At 42.1% G+C, this 19,318-nt stretch overlaps 1 protein-coding gene across 1 annotated transcript in view; it reads right to left on the bottom strand.

The window, feature by feature from the left end:
* The window catches only part of LOC120830972 (leucine-rich repeat transmembrane neuronal protein 4), a 32,527-nt gene extending 16,804 nt beyond the window's left edge, over positions 1-15,723 (bottom strand). The window contains exons 1-2 of the mRNA XM_040196022.2: positions 15,435-15,723; positions 13,392-14,981 (exon numbers count right to left, since the gene is read on the bottom strand). Of these exons, the coding sequence (XP_040051956.2) occupies positions 13,435-14,981; positions 15,435-15,486 (1,599 nt within the window). The 5' untranslated portion in view covers positions 15,487-15,723 and the 3' untranslated portion in view covers positions 13,392-13,434. The remainder of the gene's footprint in view (positions 1-13,391; positions 14,982-15,434) is intronic.
* Positions 15,724-19,318: the final 3,595 nt, after the last annotated feature.

Raw genomic sequence — 19,318 nt, 5'->3', positions numbered from 1 at the left:
TGATAAGTGTTGTTGTTACGTGAAAAATGAGCTTAGCACGAGCACGGTCCCATTTACAGATAGGAAATCGACAAGTATCACTGTGAGGAAGAAGGTGTAACCAACCACGTGTCTATATCAGAAGATCCACAGTTGTATCTTATTTCTTTTCTTCCTGTTGGCAGGAGAACATTAACATTGGGGGTGAAGGCTGAATCCTTAGACATGAATTCTGAGCGGACCAATCAGGCGCCACGTTGACAAGGACACTGCTTCAAACAAGCAAACACCACCAACAGTGATCGCAGCCATTTTTTTTCCTTTTTTTAAAAAAGAATACCACCCTCTCCATGCGTGTTACTTCACTCCCATGGCCGAGCCGTGTGACGTAAGTGTGAGGACAACAGGAGGTGGTGAACACAGTTGGTAGCGGGCCGACTCCATCGAAGCCCCGTCGGAGGGTGCTGACATTCGGCTTCCATTTTACTGCACGCTCCAAATCGTAACGATCCCCAAAAGTCATTTACATGGAATTAATCTTTGACCAGATGACGGTTTTTCAGATGACATTTATATGTGTTAAAATCGATTTTATCTGTATAATTATAGATATAATTGTAATCAGATGTTACTATAGTTGTGAACATGCAAATGCAATTGGCCTGGAATGTAGCACCTTTTCCACAAAGACAGCAAACATCTGTTTTCTGTGAACAACATCTTAATTCGCATCCGTGTCAAATTGCTGGAGCAGATCCCAGTGTGCATTATGTGGAAGACAGGAAAACACTGTGGACACTGCAGACACACACGCTCAGACACAAAGCACACACCACATACTGTACACTACACACACCCACACAACCACTAAAACCAAGACGGGTCCACGATGACTCCAAAACACTCCAACTGTAGGTGTGAATGAGAGCATGACAGGGTGTGTGTGTGTGTGTGTGTATGCTGGATATGTTTGAACAAGTTTACAAAGTCACATTGTGGGGACTCGCCTTTCTTATGGAGACACAATCCATGTGTCCATATAACGTAAATCAATATGTCTTCATTTCTGGTTAGGATTAACGTAACCTGGTGGGCTGGTAGCAGCCACGGTAAGTTTAAGTCTCAAGAAAATGAGTATAACTCAATATAATGTCCTCAAAAGTCATTAAAACAAAAGTGTGGGTGTGCGTGGGTGTGTGGGTGTGAAGACTGGTTTGTTCTGAAATGCTCATTACTGAAAACAAGAACGGATATTTGTTGTTTATTTGCTAGAGCTCATTATTCAGCGTGAGATGAAATTTCATAATGAGTTAGAAGTATTTTAAATGTACTCTTGTGAAGAGACAACAGAGTCCCAGCAACGTGTACGTTCACATTACTGTAATGTTTTTATCTCGACTGTGCAGACACTGAGTCTCTCGCAGGTGTTGAGGCAGTAATTCCCCCCAAAAAAACTGTTAAAACTAACTGGCCCCGGTGATGGGGACACAACATAAGGGACGTTTTATATTAATCATATATATATTATATAAAGGGAAAATATTTATTATGAAAACAGCTAATTAACCAGAATATTTGATGCATGTAAACATAGTCAATGTAAGGCAAAGAGCGTAGACTGGAGTTAATGATCGACTTTTACTATTATTGTTGTTTTTTTGATGTAATGTAATGGTCCCAAACCTTCAGAGTCCTTGGCATGCAGATTACTTTCTGTTGACAATGCTACGGGTTTGCAAATGAATATATTATGAGTGTCTGATATTCAATTTACATCTCACTGTAATGTTTATAACGGGAAATATTAAATGTGTGAGTGGATTAGCACACTGGATTAAAGCTCCCTTAAACTATGGTCTACAAATTGATAATATAAAGCTGACATCGTTATCAATACTAATTAGGATTAATTATATTATTAATGCCAGATAGAATCCCAAATTATAACAGTAATAGTAATCCTCATAATTTTAGACCAATGTATTCTTCAAAAACAGAAGAATGACAGGCATCATAATGGTAAATAATAAGTAAGGGAAATAAGGGAGTGTTTTAGGATCCAGTTTTCTGCCTCCCACGGGTCAAGACTTGCTTTATGTTGTTTAAATGTCAGTCTGTCAGAGTTTAACAATTTACCTCAACAAAATACTATAAAATGCCCTTCTGTTGCTGAGCCACTTATATCTGTATAAGTGAAGTAAGTAAAACTGACTCAGATAGCATCAATACCCAAATTGAGTGTAGCTCGAATAAAAAAAACCTTTTAGAGGTAAGAAAATTATTTTTGCATTCTTGTTCCTCTCAATGATAAGTGTCATATTGCTATGGATATAAAAGGCATGTTCATCTTTAGATAACATAGAATGACGGTATCTAAAATAAATAGCTGAGCTGCAGAGAAAAGCTCCCGATTCAGTCGTGGATCTGTGCTGCAGCCCTCGGATACACGGGGCCTCGGGGAGGGAGGGGTTGGGCTCACTTTGCATAACAGGGTGAGAAGTTCAATGATCCGAGCGGAGCCTCCTGCCTCGTCAATGCGAAGCCATGTCGGGGGGTCACCTGAGGTTTTTCAGGATTCTGATAACCTGCATCATTGATTCTTGTTAATAGAGCCCACGGTTGTTGACTTCCACATAAGCTGTGATAAATGAAAGTCCCTTTGAGATGTCAGAAGGTTCAACTTTAAGAATTTCTTTTCTACATTTTGCAGTTCTAGCACGAAAGATAGAGTCCTTCTTGTCTATTCAGTTACTAGACAATTCCGAATGTAATTAAGTCCTGTACATTAGGCAAAATCTGAATTATTGGCACAAAAAAATTCCACAATGGAGTGGCTCATGCTTCACTTGTCGTTATCTTACTGAAGCTTCTCCCACGATTGACTGTAAAATCCTTTCCTTGAGTGTAACCAGCAGTAATATATTAATATCATTGTTATTCATGGGACTGTGAGATCTCTCCGTTCAGCATCTGTCAGGCGGGATCATGACAGGATGCGTTTGAGCACTTGTCACGGGTCTCCAGTATCTGGTGCGCTAATTAAAGATAAGCCATTGCCAACTACCTGACTCGTTGCTGACCGAAGGACGATAACTTGTTGGTATTTACACAACTAAACTAGTTTCGTCCTTTTGCTGTGGGACGTAAGCGACGCCCTGGTCACTGTGCACAACCCTTAGGTAATGCATGTCAGTTTGTGTGTAGGCGTGTGTGTGAGTGAGCTGTAGGAGAGATGACAATGATTCCAGCGTTATGTTGGATTGTGCTACTTGTGGTGTTGATGCGATACAGATTGATTTAACTAAACGTGGCCGCTCTTAACAATTAATATTAGCAGCATTGTTTCTCTGCTCACTTGAGACATCTGAATGCCGGAAGTCAATTAATGAGCCAAAATGTTATGGAAATGTATTACAAATGGTGCTGCTGTATCGCTGTAGTGGATCGCAGAATACATTACCACTAGAAATGCACTGTGGGCAATGAAATGCATAAAATAGAAAATAGCTTCCATCACTGATTCTATAATATCTTAAGCAGGAACACTTTACATTCTGAGTCAAGCTACTTTCATGTGGAGATTCACATTTGCATTTAAAAATGGTAGATTGGGTTCGACAGTATCACACAATCGAAATCAGGGTTGAGTCGAATGAAGAGGAAAAAAAACTAACAGAGAGAAGGAAAGGCTGGAAATCAAATGCACATGAGGAGTGTTTGTGTGCAGAAACCACCACACAAAAGACTCGAAAGAACAAGACCTCTCAGTTCTGCCACTGCATCAATGCTCCCACATCTGTGCTCTATGGAAATGAGGATTAATGGAGATCCAAGAGTCACCAAAAACAGGGAGAGGTTTCATTTAATGTCAAACATGCATCGGCTGCAGGATCGATAAAAAAAGAAATGCCTCCTGCTGCCTCCAGGCATAATCTCTCGCAAGGATTTATTGGCGGTAGTGACTCTGAAGAACATCCATCCATCCATCCATTGTCAAACCGCTTATCCTGCACTCAGGGTCGCGGGGGGGCTGGAGTCCATCCCAGCCAACTTCGGGCGATAGACAGGGTACATCCTGGATTGGTCGCCAGCCAATCGCAGGGCAACACAGAGACACACAACCATTCACACTCACATTCACACACCTACGGGCAATTTAAAGTCCCCAATTAACCTGATCCCCAGAGCATGTCTTTGGACTGTGGGAGGAAGCCGGAGAACCCGGAGAGAACCCACGCAGACACGGGGAGAACATGCAGACTCCACACAGAAAGGCCACTGGGCGGAATCGAACCCAGGACCTTCTTGCTGTGAGGCGACAGTGCTAACCACCACGCCACCGTGCCGCCCCTCTGAAGAACATACTGTATCCTATTGTCTCTTGTGTTTTGAATCTATTTGTTACATCAGAATTCAATCCCTCACGTACAGGTTCTGTGGGCATTTGTCCACCTTAGAGAAACAGAGATCTGGATGAACCAAGGAGTTAACATTTTAACATGAAGATTCCATAAACGCACCATTGGTGGTATTTTAATCCAAACCACAGCGTTTCTCTGACTGGAGGGTATTTATGAAGCTGGATGTGAGCCATGCCCACCAGCAATAGCTGCTGGATCAGGAGGTGAGAATATGTTGCCATAATCACATTCAACGGTTTGTTTCGGTTCAACCTACTCGTGTTTGGTGGGGCTTCCAGAGAAAAATGAATGGGGAGCCAACAGTAAAATATTTGAATGCGCTTTATAGAGACACCATAATAACACTAAAACGGTTGCAGTGATTTGCTTCCATGGAAGTAAAAGACAATATATTGGTTCCAGCACTACGTTGTTTTTGCTTGCAGCTTTCTCAGGAAATAGCATCCCAACAACTCTCAACACATTTGATACTGTGCTTTTTTGAGTCCTGAGCAAAACACCTGCCATGACTCAGTTGTGTAAACACAAGTTGGGTGCAAAAGTGAGACGCAAACATCCCTGGAGAGCGAGCTGTACGCAGCACGCCTATAGGCCAATACACGTTATTAATACATATTTATATTGTGCAAAAGAGTAGGACAAAGGTTCTGTTTTTGAATCTCTGATAGATCAGGGAAAATCCTTGCTCTAACATGCTGTATATTCAAATATTCAATATCCTGTTTTGAGGGTTTCTATATATAGCTGATATACATATATAGCTTATACAAATTGATAAAGATCTATTTCTGAATAGTTAGCAACCAGTACATGGAACTATTAGTAGTTTAGCTTTTTAATTAAATCATGAAATTAAGTTGGTTAATCTGCCTAGACGCTGAATAACAGTCTCCACCGTTGGACCAGTTAAAAGCAAATACACTAAATCTCCACTGAGCCAAATAAAGATGTGTTGGTGTGACATCAGCGCACGGGGGATCTTCCAACGTAGCTCCCCACAACCCATCCGACCGACTAGACGGAATCGGTCAACGATCCATTCACGTTAAATGCATTCAGTGGGTGCCGCGGTCCTCGCTATACCTCAATATAATCTAGCCCATCTACCAACATGCAAAAACAAAACAAAAGAAAGGATTTATTTCAATATGTCACCAGCAAGTTAATTTGATTGCAGGGTTTAAGGGCTGGATAAAAATTAGCTTATTTCTGCAAAACCCATATTTGGGTGCTCCCATATCATTTTATTTCATGAGTTCCTTGTTTCGGTTTCCTGCTCATTGTTCTACAGATTTCTTCCCACTGACCTAAAAATGTACAAGTGTACCACTGTCAAGAAAAGCATTGTTGTTGTTGTGTTTGTCTACTGCAGGTTGTGTGGCTTGTTGACCGGTTTGCTTCCTTCACTGACTGAGGAAACGTGGCTGCAGGAGGATGCTGGTGTAAAAAGACACTAAAACATGGAGCACGGTACCTGGGGGATGGAGAATTTGAAGGGAAAGAAATTAACTGACGTCCGTTCAAATTCTGCTCAGTAATTGTAATTTGCCGATAGCATGGAGGCATATATAGGTTTAATATTCTGGCTGCTCAATCAAATCCAAAAATAATTTTGCTTGCTGAAACGGCCTTTTGGCCAGAGCGTATTAAATAGCTTTCAGTAACAATATTCTGCCAAAACAAAGAGCCGACCCATTTGTTTGATTCTAAAAGGACAGAGAGATGACCCCTCGTATTCCTACGTACACAATAAATGTCACAACTAATTTCACACTTGCAAATATTAAATTAGGTACAGAAGGTACACAGAAGACAAATGCTTCAAACTACAGTGATTCTCTACTCTTTTTTAAAATCAAAAGTCAAGGTGCTCATCCAGCGGAATAAATCAACGTCGACAAAACTGGTTGTATTCATCACCTGGGAACCTGACATGTTGCATTGGTCCAATACTTTGGTAAGCGTAGTAATGTTAGTGTAACCTAAAAATGACTGTATAATTAAAACAAAGTGGTGTCTAACGGTTACATTAGCATCATTCATTAGTTAGTTTCGCATTGGCATTTATTTAGCTTAAATTCAAATGTGTGAAATCCCATAAAATTCGATGAAGTAAGTTAAAGTGGTTACTGTTTATGTGAAATTAGAAGTTGGATCGGTGTCACATGTTATAGGTACCATTACCCATGTGAGGAAGCGTGACTGCTACATGATATGTGAGGATTTACTTGCTAAATCTGTTTATATTGCCCTTCGGTGAGTTTTGCTCCTATCGATATACAAAAACCTTTTCAAATTTGAAACACTCTCATGACCAGAATGTTTATATGCTGAGATGATCGTGTCGCTCAAAGCATCGCTGTTCTGGAGCACGACCGCAAAGAGCTGAGCCTCGTTGTTGTTCTTTAACAGTTTCTTCTCCTAATAAATATTTGTTGTTTTGTCGGCAGTCCCCACAGACCACACAGATGTATTGGAACACCTCCGAGCAGGAGCAGAAACAAATGTTCCATTCTTAGGAGGGGGAACCTCCATCCAACGCATTCCGCTGCCTGACAGGCATTTCACAATGAGGAGGATGAGAAGTTGTCAGAGATGCTGCATCGGTCTCATTTTGCACTCACTGACTCACCGTTTTGTCCCATCAGGGCCGACTGAGACATCGGAGCTACGTGATGAGGGGGCTTTGGTTTCTGGGGAAATCAGAATAATATTATTGAGGTAGACTTCCAACATCACATCCGAACCCTTGCTAGCGAAAAGAGACGTAAGAAGAGAGAGTTGAGTCCCAAACCGCAGTCCACCAGCTTACTGGCGCCTTTTGTATAATGTGGCCAACCCTGTGTTCTGTGTCATGCATTACTACTCAAGTTGCTCTGGATGAAAGTGACCCAGTGGGCAGAACAACAGCACGTCATGAACACAAATATAAGAGTTGTGCTTTTCTCTGCCTCCAAAGCGTAAAGTATGAGTTTTATCAAAATGCCAGATATGTTGTCAAAAAGCAGAAATATCACAGACTGGAGTGAGCAATTTTTGAAACTGCAGGAATCCAGGGCTCGCGATGACGGATCGTTAGATAGGACTCTCAGTATGGGATTCCTGTTTTTAAGATGTTATAAGAAAGTCAAATATTTCTGTGTGACTACTTTTTTCAAGCCTGGAGTTTTTGGGGTGGTTTTTTTTACCCTGGAGTGCATCATTAATCTGTGGTGCCAGAAGCGATTTTGCATTAATGTGAAATATTTTTTTCATTTTTTGGGTACCCAACTTCGTTAAACCTGCCACACCTGCTTCAACTGCTGCTAACAATCAACCTTTTGACAACTGCCAGCAGAGTGAGGGTGAGCCCGTTTCTTCCTACACAGTGTGTCTGTTGACAGAGTAAGCAAAGTGATGTGGGGGGAATGAAAAAGTCACCCCCCCCCTCACTCCAAACACAGCAAATCACGACTCAGCATTGCATTGTGGTCTCGCAAAGGAACGGTCAGAAGATAAATTGGTTTCCTTCCCTCTTCTATGACACTATTCTCTTTCATGACGGAAGGCTGAATGTCGGTTTGAAATTGTGCGTTGGACAACGAAACTAGATGTCTCACCCCTGCAGTTGACATGTTGCAGCGGGTGAAACATCCTGAAACAACAAAATGAGAAGAACTTGCTCTGGAAAAGCTAATGTACATCTTCAAATACTGTAGCAGGGCGTTAAAAGTGCTTCAAAGTAGCCCTTTTAAAGACATTCAGAATATTTGCTCAGATAAATGACTTACTAGATTGCTACAAAGCACGGCGCTGCAGCAGGACGGCGATGCCTCCAGCGCAGCGGTAGACTGTGATGGTGTAGTGACACATCCAGTTGATTATTGACATCAGTTATTTTCAATGAGTGAAAGGTTTCCATCCAAACATACTTCGCATTAACACAAACCAGTTTCAGATAATTCAACATTGCCCGAAAGTAAAGGCCTTGAGCACAAAAGCGAAGAGACGTTTAATAAGCCATTAAATATTTATCATGGTTTATGCTGCTGGAGCCGAGCGCCACTGAAGCTCGTGTGACGGGAAATGGAGAATTAGTTTGATTCATCTCAGGGGTCTTTTAAATTTTTTCTCCACATCAGTTTGGGCAGAAATTGGTCCTCTAATTCTATTTTGTAAGCCTTTGTAGTTCTTTCTAACAAAATATTGTACAGCACAGTGCATGTCACCTGATTAGTTTATCACGGACAAGTTAATTTGATTTTGGTCATAAGTGAAGGTCCAGATTATTGTGCATATCAAGTGCATATCAGAGTTAATCATGTTGTCAATCAAGTTTAGAGGTCAACAAAGCATTGACTTTCATTCATTTTTTCTCAGAAGCAAAACCTTTTTTCCGTGAGTTCCCAGCGGCTATCACTCGTCTGGCTTTAGCTCTGCGGCTGTCCGTAATTATTAGTTAGGGACACAATTAGCATCATATATTCTGTTAATAAGTGCATCTTAACACGCTGTAGAAGCGTGTAGGGAGAACGTCATATTTTCCGCCTTTGCCAGATTAAGCTATTAGCAAGCCGAGGCATGCTCTATTAGCACATCATAATGAAAATAATAAAGTTGTGAAAACATCAAATGGCTGAAAAAAAAAGATGATACGATTATTTTTTTATGAGGCAATAGAATTTCCATATTCATTCAAACAAACCACGTTGGATTACAGGCACAGTTCTTGTTTGGCCCCTTGTGTTGTTCAAATGTATTCCACCCACTCGTCACATCTCAAAGTCAGAATCATTAACACAGCAGCGGGTTTATTTGGGGGAGATCCCGCCCCACGCACAGAACCACCTAAGAGGTGCTTAACAAAAAAGATAGGTCTGCGATCTGATTACGTGCATTTGTGCTAATGAATCCAGAAGCAACGTTTTAACGCGCCGTGAAATCACAGCCTTGGCTTGAACAAAATGGACAACATGTTGTCAGACCCCTTGGCATCGCTTTCTGACTGCCGCAGTAAACTGTTTAAAGTTATGAATTCAAACTAAAACCCCATCTTGGGTTTGGGCAGCGAAAAAAACACTATGTTGGGTCAGGTTTAAGGCTTAAAATGAGTATTCAAAACCATTCACAAACATCAAAAATGTCCCCTGAGTTTGTGTATAACATTGTATAAGACAAGGTTATGTCATCACTTGTTCTAAATCAAGACATTCCAACCTGTCTGTCAAAAAAATAGGTCTGAAAGGTCATTAAGCAATGTTCAATGAAATCTAAATCGTTTTTGGGCTGCGGTTGAATCCGCTCACCGCACCGATTTTTTGTGCACACGGTAATGTGTCCCCATCTGTGTCATTGCATAACCACCTGATCACAGGCAGGTGCAACTCCACTCAAGCCCGTGTCCTCACATACACAAATCCTAAAAGAATTAAAAGCTCAGGGTCGTCATCACTGGAATATCCCGCACAAATACATTTAATCTAATTAGTTTTAAAAGCATCTAATAATGGTGTGAGTGGGTTTGTATTGTAGTTACTTTAAAGCCTTGTGCTAAAGGTTCCTGTGCGTCTGTATCAGAAGCCGAGGGGCATGACTAAACATCCGTGTCAGTCTTGCTACTGTTACGTCCACAGATCCTTCCTCTAAATTACCTCCACTAATAGTTTGGGTGGTTTCTTTTTTTCAAAGAAAATCAAATCTTTCCATAATCATATACACGACAATGTCAGAAAAAGCACATTCAGCCACTGAGATCAAGCACAAAAATCTATTAGTGAGTTAAGTATCTTTTTAGTCATATTATTACTGACGATAAGAGATACATAACACCAAAAAATATTTTGTAAGTGCTCTCATTTAAAAGGTGGTATCTCCCTGCTTTTTACTGCTGTTGGGTTTCAGTGGAGCTGACCAAAATCCATTTTTCACTAAATCATCAGGTATGATAAAAGATAAGTGGGCTCCTTCCGTGGACCTATGGATCATTACCACCCAGTTGCAGAAATTCTCAATTTGACCAAACAAGACGACAACCAAGAAAAATGACAAACGATATTTTATCGGATTACTAAAAACAGATAAGATAATTTGATGTTTTTTTATGAAAAATCACACCAATACTTTCCACGTCTTATGAACGGACGTGTCAAAGAAATGACGCATCCTTTTTTTTGCCGTAACCTTTTCTGGGCAAGTAAACAACAAATATTGAAAGCTGTCAAACGTCCTTCACATGATGGAAGCCTGCCTTCTGTGTATTTACGCACGGATAAAGTACAAGCTGTAATCTTGGCAAGTCCGGGCAGAATATTTTGATTGCGCGTCATCTATGTTTCTTTTTCGTGACATTTCAAAGACGTGGCTCATATTCTAGAGCCTAAAAATTAAACAAATGTTTATTGAATAAAATGTACCCAGATCTGTATCACGCAAACACAGACTAGATCCATTGGAGCCATTCATTTAGAATATAACCAAGAGCAGGTTTCTTATTTCAAACGCATAGAAAGTAACAAAAACAAATGCATGATAGAAGCATATCTTGGACTCAGTTGTTACTGAAAAATAGTTTGCTCATCAGAGTGTTTCACAAAAAAAAAAGTTATTTTTACTCTAGCAGTTCAGACAGCATTTCTATCAGTCACTTACATGCACCGGCAGTGGCGCACCTTTGATTCCCCTCACTTCATCTGCTCTCTCACAGCCCACTTTAATAATCTATGAGCAAGATCTGCTCCACTTATTCATTCTTGCAAATTCTGCCCGAGTACAAGAATCTCGGGGCTTTTCCCCATAAGATCCGCTGAACTGAGCAGGAGAGGATCCGTGGGTGGACGTTCAGCACTCCAGCTGCTCTGTGAGCACAGAAGTGGATGGCATTCAACGCAGGGAGGGCTTTTTTTTTTAATAATAATGTTCCACAGGAAGACCGTGGAACCACACGGTTCAAAGTGTTCATCGAAATGTATTCTCGCCGAGTTCAGTTTGCAGCGTCGAGGCCAACTTGCTGGGCAGTGTTGGAGGAAATCTATAGAAAGAAATTTACTCCAAGTTGGTCGGGCAATGTGCTGAAGATAAGGGGCTTCAATTACAAAGTTCTTTCGCCTAATTGAAAATGCAACTAACGGCCTAAGTGCTTTCTATCTGGGACAGCTGAAATAATGTGAAGGCACTTCACTGTGTGGGGGCATTTGCTTTGATTGTTGGTTTTGAACCCCGGAGCAGCTTTTCATCATTTATACCTCACTTCCATCTTTTTCTACACTCTCCTCTCTGTCATTCAATAAACCTGAAACGTATTATCACATCAGGAGAGCTCCTTCTGCTTTGCCTGTATTCTCATGCTAATGGACTCGGACGCTATCGCTGCACATCACAGATGGCTTGCAATGCAATTCATACTGATAACATAGAATATAATCTCACCATTTTAACTTGTATAAAAAGCTGGTCCTCTGCTCTGCCATGTGTTCTTACACTACATTGCAGTGTGTGGCACATCATTTAAACACACCCACACACACACACATACGGGGAAAAAAAATCCCATTACATTTTTAACAACTAAGGCTGCTCCCTTGAGCTTTCGGGAGCATGGAATAACAAAGCTGAGGAAAGTTTCGGCTCCTTACCTCTGATGGGCTATTAGTTATTCTAGCAGGCAAAAGCCCCATTAGGTCTGCCATTTAATGCTCCTGTGCCACATTCTCACAAGAAAGCTGTAAGATTGATGAGCCGACAACCTCACCTCAAGCTTCTTGTGAGTTTGGGGAAAAAGCTGTGCCACAGATTGAGACAAATAAGTGATTTAGACCTGTGTACCTAATCGTATATGACATTACTGAACACAATGAGATTTGAGCTGGCCTTTCCAGGAACTTCAGCAAAGGACAACACAAGAATGTACTTGGTGCTACAGTGGAGTCCACCTACTTAAGACCGATGAAATCGTTTATAGGGTCCAAGTGGAATATAGAAAACGAGCTTTGCAGGAGTGTGAGATGAAACTTTCCCAACACAACATATGCTGTTATTCACATTTGACCATTTGGCCAAATAACTTTAAAAAAAGATGCTGCACAAAGAAATACAGATCAAAAGCATTAGTGGAAAAAAGACGACACAAGTACAATAAAGGCCTAAAAGTGCAATGTGATTAGTCTTTCCATCAAGGCTCCACCCTTAAGTGTCGTATCACTGGTTCAAAATCAGCCATGTCAAGGAATTGGGCTCCAGGATGAGACTTTCAATTCAAACTTATTGAATAAAATCACTTGTGTTGCACTTGTTTCTTAATCTTTCCGAGTTAAAACAAAAGCAGCAAATTGAGGTTTGTTTCTGCAGAAGTAAAGTCCAACGCAAATGCATAATTTATCTTTTATTTTGCTGCAGGCCTTTATAGTGTTTGTGACTGCTGGAACTTTGTAAATTAAACTCCTCACTGAAATCTTATGTACGTGATTGCTAGCAGCAGAAAATGAAAATGGGACATATGATCAGCTGGTATGACAGTAAATATTAACACATTTAATAGAGAAAAAAACAAATTTCACGACTCACAGGACTCGTGTACTTGCCACTACAGCCGTTATAGCAAATGCACAGGATAGTAAAGGACCCGCTGCAAAGTGACTCAATCTTATCATATTTTTATCCTTCTATTTCGGAAAACAAGCCATTTGTGAATAAATAATAGGCTGGCTGATAATACGTAGATTCATCAATGGGCTCTTTTATGTCATGGATGACAGATTAACCCACTTTGTGCATAATGCATCTTACTTTATGTACGTTCTCCTGGGAGAAGAGCTGCTACTGCAGTTTCTGCTAATGGGAATCATACATCAGCAATAAAACTGCATGATTCAGAACAACAGCTGGGTAATCATATGGAACTGTGCAAACCCCGCGTGTTGTAAAACAAGTCACCGTGCACTGACCCTTGCATCCCAAAAACAGACAAGAGCAGAGGAGCAAAAAATAGTTTTCTCTGCGGATTATTAGAGAATTTACCTTTCATGCCTCGCAGTGGAAATGGATTTTTGTAGGGCAACGGTCATACCTCGCATTCCCTGGAGCCTGAGATGGTGTATGTGTAAGGTCCTGTCCCATTAACCAGCACATCCATAGTCTCTGAGTGTGAAGGCTTGTAGTCCACATAGTATTCTTGCAGTGGTGAATTAAGGGAGCGCTCGGTCTCCCGAGTGTTTTTCTGCCGCTTTTTAACCGCCGAGCGCTGCTGAAGCTGTTTCATGCTGCTGGGATAACGCTTCCAGGAGACGTAGATCACCAGTAGAATTACAGCCACAGATAGGAGCAGGGCCATGCTGCCGGCTATGATCTTATGGAAGGACACATACTCAGTGTCTGGCAAAGGGACGGTGGGGGAGGCCAAGGAAGGAGTAAGGGACGCTGTCCTGTTCCAGGTGAGCTTCTCGTCCACCACGGACTGCGTGGTGAGGGGGGGCAGCTCGGGGTTAAATGAAGAGGTGAGGGGCGCTGTCGTCGACGGGTTGGGGGCCGGTGTCACTGTACAGATGTTGTAAGTCTCCACCACGTCTGTTACTTTCTCTCCTTGGGCCTCCTTGGGGCCAGCGCAGATCATGGCAGACTCTTTGTTACCCTTGAAGGCCTTGAGCCAGGCCACCAGTGGACACACGTTGGGGTTACAGTACCACAGATTGGCAGCCAGGCTGATGGTGGTGAGGGAAATCCAAGCCTCCGCGGTCTGCTGAGACACGTTGCTGAGCTTGTTGGAGTCCAGGTTGAGAGTCTGAAGGTTCGGGAGGCATTGAAAGGTACTCGGTTCCAACACTTGGAGCTCATTTCCAGATAGGTCCAGTTTTTGCAAGGAGGTCCACATCCAAGGAAGGCCCTGGGTTAGCGTTTTAACACGGTTCCATTGCAAGTAGAGCGCCCGCAGGTTGGTCAGGCGAGGGAAATGAGCAAAGTTTATCTTGGAGAACTGGTTGTGCTCCAGATGAAGCTCGGTGAGTTTGAGAAGTCCTGCAAAGGCGTTGCGCGTGAGGCTCCGTAGCCTGTTGTAGCCAATATCAAGAAACTCCAGGTTGCGACAATCGAGGAAAACCTTCATCGGGACCGTTTTTAACGAGTTTGACCTCAGATGTAAACTGAGTAGTTTCCGTAGACCCACAAACTGATTAGGCTGGAGAACCTGCAGCTTATTGTAGGACAGATCGAGATTACGCAAATTCGGAACGTCGTGAAAAGTGTTGTTTTTAATTTTTGTGATTTTATTCGAGCTGAGAATCAGTTCTTTGAGCCTTCGTATCCCGTGAAAGGCCTGGCCGTCCATGTCGCCGATGTAATTGTGGTCGAGGTATAGCCAAACCAGTTGGCTCAGGCCGGCAAACTGGTGGGCTCTGAGGGTCATCAGGCTGTTGTAACGCAGGGAGAGACCCTGTGTGCCGACAGACACGTTGCTTGGCACGTCACGGAAGGCATTGGATTCACAGTATATTATTTTCCCATCACATCTACAGCTCGGGAGGCAGGTACGCTCACGGCTGCCGCTCGGATCAGCGAGCAGCCAGGCAGGCACCACCGCTGTGAAAACGAGCCATCTGAAAAGCACGAGAAGTCCTGTGGACAAGCAGAAAAGTGATAGACTTCAGGGCGTGAGACACGCAAATCAGGACCAGCAAATAATAACGCCTAATGAAATGATCAAATCAGCAGAATCCGGGAACCAACCGGTTAAAAACCATACGTTCTGAGGCATTTGTTAGCAGTTATTTGCAGGCTGCCTCATCTGCATCCCTGTGTTCATGTCAGGGCTATGCACAACACTTACACTCACAGTCATTTTCTTGAGACATTGGAAAGGAGATCGATAGCAGCATATGAATCAAGCGTCGTCCGTCAAAATAGTTGCTGAGAGGAAACGGATCGACCAGCCTATCATCGCTCACAAACCGCAAGGGGCAAAGACGCCAGCGTCACTTGCGTTAAGTGAATTGTAATCATGAAAACGAAGGTAGACTCGGCGCAGAAATGCAGAACGTAATTAAGTACCTCGTGGAACAGAACACATACCCATATTTGCGCGGAGTCGGCTCCTCCTCATGGTTTGGGCTCTCTGTTGCATCCGTCCCAGGTCCACATGCTAGAAGCGCTCGGCGTTTGGTCCAAGTAGTTGGACGAGCACCCGGGATGCCGCACTTCGCGCAACAGCTCGGTCCGCTGTGCCCACCGGCGCGCACACCTGTCGGAGACGTGAGCGGCTCCAGGAGATGCTCATCAACCGCTCTTCACAGTTTCCCACGTTACCGTACAACATCAGCAGGATAATGCATATTTCAGCCCCCCTCCTCCCCCTCCTCCTCCTCCTCCTCCTCCTCCCCCTTCGATGTGCCCACTCAAGCTTTTACACTCACGAGAATGAAACTGTTGCGTGTCGCGTTCTTCGGGATGCTTGAAAATACATGATCGAGTCGTCAATTGTGAAATCTAGGTTGAGTGGCAAAAAAGAAAGAAAGAACGAAAGAAAGCAGAAGCCGAACAAGTGAAGACATTCGACGGGAGAAAACTGAGGTCCAAACCCGACAAGTTGGATGTATAGAGGTGGGCCGCGCGGGGAGGAGGCGCAGCCCGCTGCGGATCGGACCCGTTGACCGTGGAATCGGGAATAAATGGGTTGTATAGCAACAGGGGCGATGTTGGTGTGGAACTACAACGAGCTTACCGGTGCTGGTTTCAGGTCTTGAGATGCCCTCTCCTGGTCACCAGGAGTGACTCCCCGCAGCCAGAACCACCGCGGGGGAACGGGGAGTCTTTTAGCTTCTGCGCCTCTAAACAGCTTCTATTTGAAGCCTTTCCACAAAGCTCATGCAACGTGATGACTGAAGGCTTGAATACAAAAAAAAACACCTGCACGGCGGTGTTTGGAGCTGTCATGCCGTAATATTTGATTATGGATTATTATAACTGATACATTAATAGTCAACTAGCATTTGGATGCTGCTGCCGGTTGTTGGCAAGATTATATAGCTTTAATTCATGGTTATACGTTGTATCTTAATTTTAGGTGGTCTAAAGTGTGTGCTCTCATGAAATAGTAGAAAGCTACACTATATATATATATAATTATACACTATATGCACAATACCTATATATAGTGTATACTAATCAAATTGGCAGGCGTGAGGTGATTAATTATGGTCTTTTTCCAGAGTTCATGGTGTATTGACACTGAAATGTGTGATGTGTAAACAAAAGGTTCTCTCGAGGCCTTATAATCAGACTTTGAGTGCGGGTCAAAGTCATTATTTCTAACGGGTCCCTCTGCCCTTGTACTTAATGGGATGCTTAATTACCTGAGATGGACATTAATGAACTCAAATCGCAGATAGTTTGTCACAGAGAAGTCGGTTGAAACAAAATAAAATCGATGCATCTAGCACTGCAGTGTCATTGATTTAATTTCTATTGTTTGATCAATTTTTGAACTAAGGGTTCTCTCCCTCTTTATCTCTGGATCTCTCTCTATCTTTCTATCTCTCTCACACACAGACCAAGGTGAAGAAAGGCCCATCCATTACCCTGAACACTGCACAGGTGGGAACGGCTCCTTCGTGCCCTTCCGTGAATGTAGTCTGATAATGCTTCCATTAGAGTGTTGACTATGGCCCAAGAAATGAGCCCTGAAGAGATTGTTTCAGCAGTGACATGTCACAATAGATAACTTACAGTCACCAAAACATTAAAAAAACACCCAAATAATGTATTTTTATTCCCTTCCGGAGGTACAGTTGTGGGAATATTTCCATATACTTCCCCTGTCAACCATTAGATCCCCACGTCACGTTGTTTCCGGCTGCTCCCGTTTGTCCTCTCTGGGTGTGGGCCCTTGATTGCGCTCCTGCATCTATTAAACCTGCACACCCTTATTCCTACGGACAAAGAACCAAAACTTTATTCGTAGGAATTTGATTGTTTGGCAAAACATTCTCCAAATAATGTTGCAGAATGTTGTGACTACAGCTTCTTGAAATAACAGGGTGGTAAACGCTTGACATGAAAAGCATGGAAACCCAAGCTGTACACAACAAAGTCATATTGGCACCAAATGCACTCACCTCACTTTGCAAATAACTCCGCAACCAAATTGCTTCCCATGAAACTTTAATGATTGTCTGTTACTGACTGAGCCCTAAATAATAGAGCAAGGGGTGGACCTGTTTTTTGCAGCATAATGAATCCTGCTGAAACACGGTGTTGAAATGTATAAATAATAAAATGAATAGATCGTAGAGGGACTTAAAACAGTGTGGAAGCTGCTCCTATTCACTCCTAAATGTGTTATTCACCCTGGCAAATTACACAGCTGTTAAATGTTTCTGAGAAGAGGGCTCATCCCCAAATATCTGGAACTTTATCCCCTGCTGCTTCTAGAATTCACGTAAACACTGACAAAATAGTGCATATATCATAATACTATGACAATTTTTGTATAGTTGGATACATTTCTGTGATTATATATGAAGGGTTTCCTTTAAATGTATTCTCAGCTAATCCTACTATGCTGATTGTTCTTACTGGAGTAAAACTCTCAAAAGTTGTGCCTGTGCTGCATGATTCTCTGAGCTCTGAGGGGATTCTTGGAGTTTTCTGATGATTGGGACTGTAAAGTTTTCCATCTATCCTGGATTCATATTCTGATTTATTTCAAAGAACAGTTTTTCCTTCATGTATGTATCTCACATCTTTAGATCAATTCACATAGTAAAACCCTAATTGAAAACTCCATTAAAACATTCTATATAATCTTTGGTTGTGCAACATTTAGCAAACTTTTTTTATTTTTTATTTGTTTAATTTAACCTTTATTTAACCAGGTAAAACTTGTTTTTTGAGTCTACCTTTTTAAATATCGCCCACATGCAGGCAAGAAAACACTTCTGCAAGGACACCTGTGACGATCCGCCGATGATACATTATAGAGATGTCGATAATGGGCTTCTGACTTTAAATATTGCATGAAACAACCACTTAATAGAACCCTGCAATATACTGCATTACAAATGTAGAAGTTCGTCTTTTGATGCTATTTTTATTTTAGTTTGCATTATGTCCTTATACATAATGCATTGTGCAAACACCACACACAAGACCAGTGGGCATTTAGAGGGTTGGGATTTTTTAAAACAAAAATCTGTTTGGTATTTTTGTGCCAATAATCGTTCTTCTCCATTAGGGGAAAAAAACAAAAAAGCAATCAATCCTGTGTCCTGTCAATCACACGAAGGCCTGTGGAGAGGAGCCTGCAGCCAAAACACACACTCGCTGAGTCCTTAAGTGTGTGTTCAGGCACTGCAGGGTATGTGTTTACTGTTAAACCAAATGTACACACACTAATAGTGACACATATTTGCATTAAGTTTCATCCCTGAGCTATTTATAAAGCCTCTCCACTGATTGTATTTGAGGATCTGCTCCCACTACTGATTATATATTACGTTGGCTACCTTGTGATTGTAATTTTTTTCAATGATGTGATTAATTAATTTTTGTGGCATACCATTTTTTATTTTATACATCTTGTTACTCCTCTGTTTTAACGTAGCATTGGGATCTGGCGTGAGCGTGTTTGGTCATGTGCAAATATGACAGCTAGATCTTGTACATCTATAAAAGTATTAATATTAGTATAGGGTTATTAAGGGGTGAGAGCAACAAAGAGAAAAGCGCAAACAACGACAGCCAGTGCTGACAGGTCGAACCTGTGGATTGACCGCAGGGTTGGCTTAGTGCTTCCATGACAACGCTGTATAAACAGCGCAGAGCGGCGGTCATGAGCCAGTGGGGCAAAACAGAGCAACTCACATTGGGTTTTTTTCCGCTTCCTGGTGTGCGAATAAAAATGTTATAAAGCACTTGTGAGCGCTCTGAAAACCCTCCAAACACGTATCAGTTTCACA

The sequence above is a fragment of the Gasterosteus aculeatus genome, chromosome 13, assembly GCF_964276395.1.
Source record: "Gasterosteus aculeatus chromosome 13, fGasAcu3.hap1.1, whole genome shotgun sequence".
Classification (NCBI taxonomy): domain Eukaryota; kingdom Metazoa; phylum Chordata; class Actinopteri; order Perciformes; family Gasterosteidae; genus Gasterosteus; species Gasterosteus aculeatus.
Note: the sequence above shows the minus strand (reverse complement) of the source record. Positions and strands in the feature narration are given on the sequence as shown.